The sequence below is a fragment of the Salvelinus namaycush genome, chromosome 17, assembly GCF_016432855.1.
Source record: "Salvelinus namaycush isolate Seneca chromosome 17, SaNama_1.0, whole genome shotgun sequence".
Lineage (NCBI taxonomy): Eukaryota > Metazoa > Chordata > Actinopteri > Salmoniformes > Salmonidae > Salvelinus > Salvelinus namaycush.
Window position 1 is genome coordinate 12,949,330 of NC_052323.1, and position 12,500 is coordinate 12,961,829.

The following is a 12,500-nucleotide window of genomic DNA, read 5'->3' on the forward strand; positions in this document are numbered from 1 at the left end:
TTTGCCCTTCCCCTCTTCCTCATCCCCGCATCCGCTCTCCTCCGCCCTCCCCCCCCTCCGAAGAATAGAATCCGAAGTAAACACCCCCCCCCCCGTCACACATGACCCGGAGAGTAGTCAGACTGACCTCTAACCCTTCACCACAAATCAGGGAGAGGAGTATAGAGAGTAGTCAGACTGACCTCTAACCCTCACCACCATCAGGGAGAGGAGTATAGAGAGTAGTCAGACTGACCTCTAACCCTCCACCACCATCAATGAGAGGAGTATAGAGAGTAGTCAGACTGACCTCTAACCTCCACCAACAATCAGGGAGAGAGTATAGAGAGTAGTCAGACTGATCTAACCCTCCCACACCATCAGGGAGAGGAGTTTAGAGAGTAGTCAGACGACTCTAACCCTCCACCACCATCAGGGAGAGGAGTTTTAGAGAGTAGTCAGACGACCTCTAACCCTCCACCACCATCAGGGAGAGGAGTTTGAGAGTAGTCAGACTGACCTCTAACCCTCACCCACCATCAGGGAGAGGAGTTTAGAGAGTAGTCAGACTGACCTCTAACCCTCCACCCCCCATCAGGGAGAGGAGTATAGAGAGTAGTCAGACTGACCTCTAACCCTCCACCACCATCAGGGAGAGGAGTTTAGAGAGTAGTCAGACGACCTCTAACCCTCCACCACCTCAGGGAGAGGAGTATAGAGTAGTCAGACTGCCCTCTAACCCTCCACCACCATCAGGGAGAGGAGTATAGAGAGTAGTCAGATGCCCTCTAACCCTCCACCACCATCAGGGAGAGGAGTAGGAAAAAATAAGGATTGAGAAAAAAAACAGGCAAACGTGTCCATGTCTCTCATACACACAGTCTGGTGCTCGTTCAGTGGATGTCCCAGTGAGGGATCATTGGGAACTGTGGAACGTACATTGGCAGAAGTCGTGTGGAAAACTCACCAGCAAACGTCTGGGACCTGGAACGACAGCAGATACTCAGCCTCAACAACGGCAGTGTGTGTGTGTGTTAGTACAGCCGTAACATGGTCACAACAGGAAATAATGTGTGTGTTATGATACAGTATAGGGCTGTAAAGTCTGACTTTGTGGTGATGTAATAGCTCTTCCAAATGGACTTAATGTGTGTGTGTGTGTCAGATCTAGTACATACATAGTCTCTCTAACCCCTGGGGTGCAGAGAAATGTACCTCAGATGGAATTCTTCTGGCTGAGAACCAGGAACAGAGCTCTGTTTTTGATTTGAAATCCACACACACACACCACACACACACACACACAAACACACACACCTCAAAGTCTGTCGTACAAAATAACCTCAGACATCTTATTGAAGATATTTAACAGAAGGACTTCATACATAATACCATACACATTACCACAGGATATCTTCTCAAGAATGAAACCTCACTAGCATTTAAAACAAGCAACAGTAAAATTCACATTGAAAACAAAAATCAAATGAAAAAAAATAGACAAAGAAAATAGACTAGAAAATCTTATTATTTTCCATTGGTGTTTTTTCAACCTCTCAGCAACGTTTGAAAGAGAAATTCAATAGAGACAGGATCACATGAAGTAACTCATTCGCACAAGGAACGCTGTCTTGCGGTTGACACAATGATGTACTTGTGTTTCTGGTGAACAATCACTATCTGAGGGCTAAATGTCTCCAGGCAGACATTCTCCCCAGCATTTGACTGACTGGAAGATAAGCTGGAAAACGTATCAAGTCACAAACATTGTGGTAACGTTGGTCCTTTTAATACCTTTGTAATGTACTGTAGAATCAACAATGCCCATGAACTGATCTCTCAGCTCGACAACAACATGTTGGTTGGTAACAGCCCTTAAAAAACTTGTGCTTGGCTCTACAGTACAAACTGATCAGTACTCATGGAAACCACAGTTATGCATGCAGATGTTCAAACTGTCTTGAGACTGACTTGAGATCAGCGGTAGGGATGTTATATTTGCATAGGGATTGGTATAGCATGGGGCAGCTGACAGAACTCTCCTCACAATGCTAGCGTTGCGGCAGCAACATTTGCTGATAGCTACGGAATAGAGAAAAGCAAGTCCAGACATTAAGCAACAGATGCTGCTGTCTAAAAGGGCAAAACACACACACTTGGACACACACACACAAACACATCTCAGCAGTTTTTGGGCAGGTCCTCCAGTAACCTCAGCAGAAAGACCACAGCTCTGTTTATGGAATCACGCAGTTATGATGACAGCAGACAGAGGCAGTAGCAGACAGTAATTACAGACGACAGAACATACCCATGCACAAACGACACACACACACACACTACATAAATGCACAAACAACCCCCATTACATCCACACACACACTTCTCTTTCAATAATAAGTTATATATATATGCCATTTAGCAGACGCTTTTATCCAAAGCGACTTACATGAGAAAGCCCACGAGAAAGCCCACGAGAAAGCCCACGAGAAAGCCACGAGAGAAAGCCCATGAGAAAGCCCATGAGAAAGCCCATGAGAAAGGCCACGAGAAAGCCCATTGAGAAAGCCCATTGAGAAAGCCCATTGAGAAAGCCCATAAGAAAGGCCACGAGAAAGCCCATGAGAAAGCCCATGAGAAAGCCCACGAGAAAGGCCATTGAGAAAAGCCCATGAGAAAGCCCATGAGTGCTCTAAATATAGCCAGTAAATCAGTGACTCCTCCTGTCAACCAGGGAGATAGAACAGCCGAGATGAGGATTGTGGAACACACGCAACATGTGATATCATATAAAACACACACACACACAGAGCGAGAGAGACACAGACACACACACACACACACACACACACACACACAGAAAGAGAGACAGACAGACACACTTTAAGGTAAAAGGTTTTGATTGGTCCACCGTAACCCTATTGGACAACACGACAGGTGAAATGTGAAGCTTGGAATTGTATTGGTTGGCACTTGTTTCTTCTTAAACATACAGTATACAGCACAACATTAGCATACAGTATATTGACAATTAAAGAGCACATTTAATAGGTTTAAATCACAACCAGGTGGGAAAAGCAGTGTTCCAAAAACCACCCAGGGCTTCCATACAGCAGGACATCCCCACCATCCAGACAATGTAGGACCCCTCCTGAGAAAGAGTCTTTGGATTCTCACGATGCACTTCAGACAGAGGAAAGTAGACCGATAGATAGTGGATGTGTGTGAGAGAAATAGAGAGAGAAAGAGTGCAGTGGATGTGGTGAGAGAAATAGAGAGAGACAGAGTGCAGTGGATGTGTGAGAGAGAAATAGGAGAGACAGAGTGCAGTGGATGTGTGTGAGAGAAATAGAGAGAGACAGAGTGCAGTGGATGTGTGTGAGAGAAATAGAGAGAGACAGAGTGCAGTGGATGTGTGTGAGAGAAAGAGAGAGAGGACAGAGTGCAGTGGATGTGTGAGAGAGAAAGAGAGAGAGACAGAGTGCAGTGGATGTGTGTGAGAGAAATAGAGAGAGACAGAGTGCAGTGGATGTGTGCAGATGCTGATGCTTGAACAGGGATATGTTTATATGGCAAAGAGTCGTCCTCAGCGTGGAAAACCCTGGGGCTGTGTCATGGTGAGAGCTCCGCCCTCACCATTGGCTCCTTCAGTCCAGTATGTCCAATCCGGTGGTCCCATGAAGGACAATGGGCACAGACTCCTCCTTCAACTGGCAGGAGGATGAAGTTGCCCTTAGACACTGATTGAAGGACAGTTTCTATATTTCTCTATGGTTAGGTTAGGATATGGGTAAGATGAGCTGATCCTAGATCTGTGGCTAAGGGCAAACTTACCTCTTCCTTTAATTGGACGTGATAGACTGTCCTCTAAGAGGTCCTCTAGTGACCCCGCCCCGTCTATACTAGCCCCCTCTATGCTAGGCTCCTCCTTCTGCGCTATCTTGGTCTTCTTATTGGGTGGTTTGCTGAAGCGGGGCGGGGTGTCCTCCTGCATCAACTCTTTGGCCAAGATGTTCGTCACTGCATGACCAGCTCTCCGGTTGGCTGAGAAAGAGAGATAGAGAGAGAGAGAGAGAGAGAGAGAGAGAGAGAGAGAGAGACAGAGACAGAGACAGAGAGAGCGGGACAGAGAGAGAGACAGAGAGAGAGACAGAGAGAGAGAGAGAGAGAGAGAGAGAGAGAGAGACAGACAGACAGAGGTCAGACAGGTCATTTCAGGGATTGGTCATATTGTGTTACAGACAAGCGGCAGAGGGACAGTGGAGACGGGGGTCAGTTCAGTACAGGCTAACAGCTCAGTACTAGCAAACCAAACGTCTCACTGCAAACAACAGCCAGCGGCACTCTATTTCTTATGTAGTGCACAACTTTTGACAAGACTCCATAGGGATCTAATTAAAAGTAGTGCACTATGTAGGGAATAAGGTGCAATTGGGATGCAGAGGCAGAGACTGACTCGCCCCAGGCCCAGGCAGGCTGTCTTCAGGAATATACCGTCTGTTGATACTGGTCAACAGGACCCACACATGAACAAGCCTGTATTCACTGGTGACGCACGCACACACAAAACTACAGTTGAAGTCAGAAGTTTACATACACCATTCCTGACATTTAATCCTAGTAAAAATTCCCTGTATTACGTCAGTTAGGATCAGCACTTTATTTTAAGAATGTGAAATGTCAGAATAATAGTAGAGAAATGATTTATTTCAGCTTTATTTCTTTCATCACATTCCCAGTGGGGTCAGAAGTTTACATACACTCAATTAGTATTTGGTAGCATTGCCTTTAAATTTAACTTGGGTCAAATGTTTCAGGTGGTCTTCCACAAGCTTCCCACAATAAGTTGGGTGAATTTTGGCCATTTCTCACGACAGAGCTGGTGTAACTGAGTCAGGTTGTAGGCCTCCTTGCTCGCGCACACTTTTTCAGTTCTGCCCACAAATTTTCTATAGGAATGAGGTCAGGGCTTTGTGATGGTCACTCCAATACCTTGACTTTGTTGTCCTTAAGCCATTTTGCCACAAAATTGGAAGTATGCTTGGGTCATTGTCCATTGGAAGACACACATTGCGACCAAGCTTTAACTTCCTGACTGATGTCTTGAGATGTTGCTTCAAGATTTCCACATTATTTCCTCCCTCATGATGCCATCTATTTGTGAAGTGCACCAGTCCCTCCTGCAGCAAGCACCCCCACAACATGATGCTGCCACCCCATGCTTCACGGTTGGGATGGTGTTCTTCGGCTTGCAAGCCTCCCCCTTTTTCCTCCAAACGTAACGCTGGTCCTATTAGGCCAAACAGTTCTATTTTGTTTCATCAGACCAGAGGACATTTCTCAAAAAAGTATGAGCTTGTCCCCATGTGCAGTTGCAAACCTTAGTCTGGCTTTTTATGGCAGTTTTGGAGCAGTGGCTTCTTCCTTGCTGAGCTGCCTTTCAGGTTATGTCGATATAGGACTCGTTTTACTGTAGATATAGATACTTTTGTACCTGTTTCCTCCAGCATCTTCACAAGGTCCTTTGCTGTTGTTCTGGGATTGATCTGTCACACCCACACACACAATGTGACTGAGAAACACACACAGTGGATGTAGGTGTTGTGTGTGTGTGTGTATGTGTTGAGTTTAGAGCAGTCAGTGAGATGCAGTATTGTATTCTGGTGTTGACCTGGTAGTAGCACACACACAACACACACACACACACACACACACACACACACACACACACACACACACACACACACACACACACACACACACACACACACACACACACACACACACACACCACAACACACACGCACACAAAAGCAGGTCTCCAGCACAGCATGACAGGGACAGCCTGAGTCGGGGAGGAAGAGGAGGAGAGAGGGATCAGTCAGAGGAAGATGGAGAGATACATTAGCGGTTATGTAATTCAGTCCATTTCACTTGATCAGTACTCGGCTTCACAGAACGTCATCAATGCTGACGAAAACAGGCAGCCAGGGCTTTAAATTAGCATCCAGGCCAGGGTGTTCAGAACAGAGAGATTTCACAGTCACACACACTAATTAGACATTATGCAAATGACCCTGATAGAGTGAGAGAGGTACAGATCAGAGCCAGGCCCAGAAACCCAACATGAGAAGAAATTTCAAAGGCTGTCAATTCTGCGGAGTCCTCCACGCCACTCTCCCCCAGGAGAGAACAGAAAGAGGAAAGAAAGGGGTTGATGACTAGAACCACAGTGAGCTAGGGAGAGAGAGGTCTACAACTGTAAATAGAGGATTCAGAATAAAGACTAAACCACTAATCAGAGAATCAGGGAGATGACACTGGTTTGGGGGTCGGAGAACAGGAGAGGACACTGGTTTGGGGTCAGAGAATCAGGAGAGGACAATGGTTTGGGGGTCGGAGAATCAGGAGAGGACACTGGTTTGGGGGTCGGAGATCAGGGAGAGGACACTGGTTTGGGGGTCGGAGAAACAGGGAGAGGACACTGGTTGGGGGTCGGAGAATCAGGGAGAGGACACTGGTTTGGGGGTCGGAGAATCAGGGAGAGGACACTGGTTTGGGGGTCGGAGAATCAGGGAGAGGACACTGGTTTGGGGGTCGGAGAATCAGGGAGAGGACACTGGTTTGGGGGTCGGAGAATCAGGGAGAGGACACTGGTTTGGGGGTCGGAGAACAGGGAGAGGACACTGGTTTGGGGGTCGGAGAATCAGGAGGACACTGTTTGGGGTCGAGGAAGGGAGAGGACATGGTTTGGGGGTCGGAGAAATCAGGGAAAGGGACACTGGTTGGGGGTCGGAGAATCAGGAGAGGACACTGGTTTGGGGGTCGGAGAATCTGGGAGAGGACACTGGTTTGGGGGTCGGAGAATCTGGGAGAGGACACTGGTTTGGGGGTTGGAGAATCTGGGAGAGGACACTGGTTTGGGGGTTGGAAAATCAGGGAGAGGACATGGTTGTGGGTCGGAGAATCAGGGAGAGGACACTGGTTTGGGGTCGGAGAATCAGGAGAGGACAGTTTGGGGGCGGAGAATCAGGGGAGAGGAATGGTTGGGGGTCGGAGAATCAGGGAGAGGACCTGTTAGGGGTCGGAGAACAGGGAGAGGACACTGGTTTGGGGTCGGAGAATCAGGGAGAGGACATGGTTTGGGGGTCGGAGAATCAGGGAGAGGACACTGGTTTGGGGGTCAGGAATCAGGGAGAGGACACTGGTTTGGGGGTTATCAATTTCAGTTTAGAACGATATTGAGGATGATGTTGTTGTTAGAAGAGCAGATCAATTCCTGACTGATCAGGACAAAAGCCCATCTGTGTTGATCGTAACCTAAACTGCTATCGTAACTAGCTCCTGGTGCTAGAGTAACTGGTTCTCCAGTCAGAGCTGAGAGGGGAGTTTGGCTCTGGGACTGAAGAGTTCTCTTCCCACAGGAAATGAGATGTCTAGACAAGAACCCAGCACAATGCCTCAAAAACATGCTGCCTGTGTTCAATTTGTTTTATTAACTCTGTGTGTGAGTGTGGGTGTGTGTGTGTTGTGGGTGTGGAGAGAAGAGTGTGTGCCTGAGTGAGTGTGTGTGCCGAGTGAGTGTGTGTGTGTGTGTGTGTGTGTGTGTGTGTGTGTGTGTGTGAGAGAGAGAGAGAGTGTGGCCTGAGTGAGGTGTGTGTGTGCCTGAGTGAGTGTGTGTGTGTTGTGCGTGAGAGGGATGGGGACACAGGGAGTTTAAAGATCATCTGCGACACATTACACAATATGGGAGTCTTCATAATTACTAACAGATGAGGAAAGTCACTTATTGTGCCAGTGAGAGGTTTCATGTTTGTGTCTGTGTAGAGGTCTATAGTCATGTGTCTGTGTAGAGGGAGAGGTCTATAGTCATGTGTCTGTGTAGAGGTCTATAGTCATGTGTCTGTGTAGAGGTCTATAGTCATGTGTCTGTGTAGAGGTCTATATCATGTGTGTGTAGAGGTCTATAGTCATGTGTCTGTGTAGAGGTCTATAGTCATGTGTCTGTGTAGAGGGAGAGGTCTATAGTCATGTGTCTGTGTAGAGGGATGAGGTCTATGTCATGGTCTGTGTGAGGTCTATAGTCATGTGTCTGTGTAGAGGTCTATAGTCATGTGTCTGTGTAGAGGTCTATAGTCATGTGTCTGTGTAGAGGTCTATAGTCCTGGGCTGTGTGTAGAGGTCGTAGTCATGTGTCTGTGTAGAGGTCTATAGTCATGTGTCTGTGTAGAGGTCTATGTATGTGTCTGTGTAAGGTCTATAGTCATGTGTCTGTGTAGAGGTCTATAGTCATGTGTTGTGTGGTAGAGGTCTATAGTCATGTGTCTGTGGAGAGGTATATAGTCAGTGCTGTGTAGAGGTCTATAGTCATGTGTTGTGTAGAGGAGAGGTCTATAGTCATGTGTCTGTGTAGAGGGAGAGGTCTTAGTCATGTGTCTGTGTAGAGGAGAGGTCTATAGTCATGTGTCTGTGTAGAGGTCTATAGTCATGTGTCTGTGTCTGGTAGAGGTCTATAGTCATGTGTGTGTAGAGGTCTATAGTATGTGTCTGTGTAGAGGGAGAGGTCTATAGTCATGTGTCTTGTGTAGAGGTCTATAGTCATGGTCGTGTAGAGGTCTATAGTCATGTGTCTGTGTAGAGGTCTATAGTCATGTGTCTGTGTAGAGGTCTATAGTCATGTGTTGTGTAGAGGTCGATATAGTACATGTGTCTGTGTAGGAGGTCAGATAGTCATGTGTACAGTCTGTGTAGAGGTCTATAGTCATGTGTCTGTGTAGAGGTATAGTCATGTGCTGTGTAGAGGTCTAGTAATGTGTCTGTGTAGAGGTCTATAGTCATGTGTTCTTGAGAGGGCTAAGTCATGTGTCTGTGTAGAGGTCATATAGTCATGTGTCTGTGTAGAGGTTCTATAGTCATGTGTCTGTGTAGAGGTCTATAGTCATGTGTCTGTGTGAGGGAGAGGTCTATAGTCATGTGTCTGTGTGAGGGAGAGGTCTATAGTCATGTGTTGTGTAGAGGGAGAGGTCAAGTCATGTGTCTGTGTAGAGGGAGAGGTCTATAGTTCATGTGTCTGTGTAGAGGGAGAGGTCTATAGTCATGTGTCTGTGTAGAGGTGAGAGGTCTATAGTCATGTGTCTGTGTAGAGGTATATAGTCATGTGTTCTGTGAGAGGTCTCTTAATAGTCATGTGTGTGTAGAGGTCTATAGTCATGTGTCTGTGTAGAGGGAGAGGTCTATATCATGTGTCTATGTAGAGGGAGAGGTCTATAGTCATGTGTCTGTGTAGAGGTCTATAGTCATGTGTCTGTGTAGAGGCTATAGTCATGTGTCTGTGTTAGAGGTCTATAGTCATGTGTCTGTGTAGAGGTCTATAGTCATGTGTCTGTGTAGAGGTCTATAGTCATGTTCCTGTGTAGACGGAGAGGTCTATAGTCATGTGTCTGTGTAGAGGGAGGTCTATAGTCATGTGTCTGTGTAGAGGGAGAGGTCTATAGTCATGTGTCTGTGTAGAGGGAGAGGTCTATAGTCATGTGTCTGTGTAGAGTCTATAGTCATGTGTCTGTGTAGAGGTCTATAGTCATGTGTCTGTGTAGAGGCTATAGTCATGTCTGTGTAGAGGTCTATAGTCATGTGTCTGTGTAGAGGTCTATAGTCATGTGTCTGTGTATAGGGAGAGGTCTATAGTCATGTGTCTGTGTAGAGGTCTATAGTCATGTGTCTGTGTAGAGGGAGAGGTCTATAGTCATGTGTCTGTGTAGAGGGAGAGTTCTATAGTCATGTGTCTGTGTAGAGGGAGAGGTCTATAGTCATGTGTCTATGTAGAGGGAGAGGTCTATAGTCATGTGTCTATGTAGAGGTCTATAGTCATGTGTCTGTGTAGAGGGAGAGGTCTATAGTCATGTGTCTGTGTAGAGGGAGAGTTCTATAGTCATGTGTCTGTGTAGAGGGAGAGTTCTATAGTCATGTGTCTGTGTAGAGGTCTATAGTCATGTGTCTGTTAGAGGAGAGTCTATAGTCATGTGTCTATGTAGAGGTCTATAGTTATGTGTCTATGTAGAGGTCTATAGTCATGTGTCTAGGGAGTCTGTAGTCATGTGTCTGTGTAGAGGGAGAGGTCTATAGTCATGTGTCTGTGTAAGGGAGAGGTCTATAGTCATGTGTCTGTGTAGAGGTCTATAGTCAATGTCTGTGGAGAGTCTATAGTCTAGTCTGTGATAGGTCTATAGTCATGTGTCTGTGTAGAGGTCTATAGTCATGTGTCTGTGTAAGGGAGAGGTCTATAGTCATGTGTCTGTGTAGAGGGGAGGTCTATAGTCATGTGTCTGTAGGGAGAGGTCTATAGTCATGTTCTGTGTAGAGGGAGAGGTCTATAGTCATGTGTCTGTGTAGAGGGATAGCTATAGTCATGTGTCTGTGTAGAGGGAGAGGTCTATAGTCATGTGTCTGTGTAGAGGTCTATAGTCATGTGTCTGTGTAGAGGTCTATAGTCATGTGTCTGTGTAGAGGTCTATAGTCATGTGTCTGTGTAGAGGGAGAGGTCTATAGTCATATGTGTCTGTGTAGAGGTCTATAGTCATGTGTCTGTGTAGAGGGAGAGGTCTATAGTCATGTGTCTGTGTAGAGGGAGAGTTCTAGTCATGTGTCTATGTAGAGGTCTATAGTCATGTGTCTGTGTAGAGGGAGAGGTCTATAGTCATGTGTCTGTGTAGAGGGAGAGTTCTATAGTCATGTGTCTGTGTAGAGGTCTATAGTCATGTGTCTGTGTAGAGGGAGAGGTCTATAGTCATGTGTCTATGTAGAGGGAGAGGTCTATAGTCATGTGTCTGTGTAGAGGGAGAGGTCTATAGTCATGTGTCTGTGTAGAGGGAGAGGTCTATAGTCATGTGTCTGTGTAGAGGTCTATAGTCATGTGTCTGTGTAGAGGTCTATAGTCATATGTCTGTGTAGAGGGAGAGGTCTATAGTCATATGTCTGTGTAGAGGGAGAGGTCTATAGTCATGTGTCTGTGTAGAGGTCTATAGTCATGTGTCTGTGTAGAGGGAGAGGTCTATAGTCATGTGTCTGTGTAGAGGTCTATAGTCATGTGTCTATGTAGAGGTCTATAGTCATGTGTCTGTGTAGAGGTCTATAGTCATATGTCTGTGTAGAGGTCTATAGTCATGTGTCTGTGTAGAGGTCTATAGTCATGTGTCTGTGTAGAGGGAGAGGTCTATAGTCATGTGTCTGTGTAGAGGTCTATAGTCATGTGTCTGTGTAGAGGGAGAGGTCTATAGTCATGTGTCTGTGTAGAGGGAGAGGTCTATAGTCATGTGTCTGTGTAGAGGTCTATAGTCATGTGTCTGTGTAGAGGTCTATAGTCATGTGTCTGTGTCGAGGTCTATAGTCATGTGTCTGTGTAGAGGTCTATAGTCATGTGTCTGTGTAGAGGTCTATAGTCATGTGTCTGTGTAGAGGGAGAGGTCTATAGTCATGTGTCTGTGTAGAGGTCTATAGTCATGTGTCTGTGTAGAGGTCTATAGTCATGTGTCTGTGTAGAGGTCTATAGTCATGTGTCTGTGTAGAGGGAGAGGTCTATAGTCATGTGTCTGTGTAGAGAGGAGCAGCAGACAGTGTGTCTGGTTATAGCAGATCCCAGCTGGAGCAGCAGACAGTGTGTCTGGTTATAGCAGATCCCAGCTGGAGCAGCAGACAGTGTGTCTGGTTATAGAAGCTCCCAGCTGGAGCAGCAGACAGTGTGTCTGGTTATAGAAGCTCCCAGCTGGAGCAGCAGACAGTGTGTCTGGTTATAGAAGCTCCCAGCTGGAGCAGCAGACAGTGTGTCTGGTTATAGCAGCTCCCAGCTGGAGCAGCAGACAGTGTGTCTGGTTATAGCAGCTCCCAGCTGGAGCAGCAGACAGTGTGTCTGGTTATAGAAGCTCCCAGCTGGAGCAGCAGACAGTGTGTCTGGTTATAGAAGCTCCCAGCTGGAGCAGCAGACAGTGTGTCTGGTTATAGCAGCTCCCAGCTGGAGCAGCAGACAGTGTGTCTGGTTATAGCAGCTCCCAGCTGGAGCAGCAGACAGTGTGTCTGGTTATAGCAGCTCCCAGCTGGAGCAGCAGACAGTGTGTCTGGTTATAGCAGCTCCCAGCTGGAGCAGCAGACAGTGTGTCTGGTTATAGAAGCTCCATCGCCCTCCCCAGGCTGGACAGGCAACACACGTATTCCCATAACAAACCTTTTGTGACAACTGCTCTCAAAGCAGAAAGGGCAGTGTGTGTGTGTGTGTGTGTGTGTGTGTGTGTGTGTGTGTGTGTGTGTGTGTGTGTGTGTGTGTGTGAGAGAGAAGGGGGTTGGACTTGTCTAGATGGGGGTTTTGTTGGTCAGTAACTTTCAGGAAGTGTGTGTATGTGTGTATTGTTGAGGTGTACAGGGAGTCCCACGGTGAGGGAAGGTCTTTATTAGGGTCACCCCCCCTGTTAAAGGGCTGGCCTGCTGAGGAGAGAGTGTGTCTCTGTTGTGACTGGCCCTTTATGTGTGTCTAT

The 12,500-nt window shown here is 46.8% G+C and overlaps 1 protein-coding gene across 1 annotated transcript in view; it reads right to left on the minus strand.

Annotated features, from left to right (window-relative positions):
* Positions 1-3,591: 3,591 nt before the first annotated feature.
* LOC120061953 (protein diaphanous homolog 1-like) overlaps positions 3,592-12,500 on the minus strand; it is a 31,305-nt gene continuing 22,396 nt past the window's right edge. Inside the window, exons 3-4 of the mRNA XM_039011739.1 lie at positions 3,814-4,023; positions 3,592-3,689 (exon numbers count right to left, since the gene is read on the minus strand). Of these exons, the coding sequence (XP_038867667.1) occupies positions 3,592-3,689; positions 3,814-4,023 (308 nt within the window). The remainder of the gene's footprint in view (positions 3,690-3,813; positions 4,024-12,500) is intronic.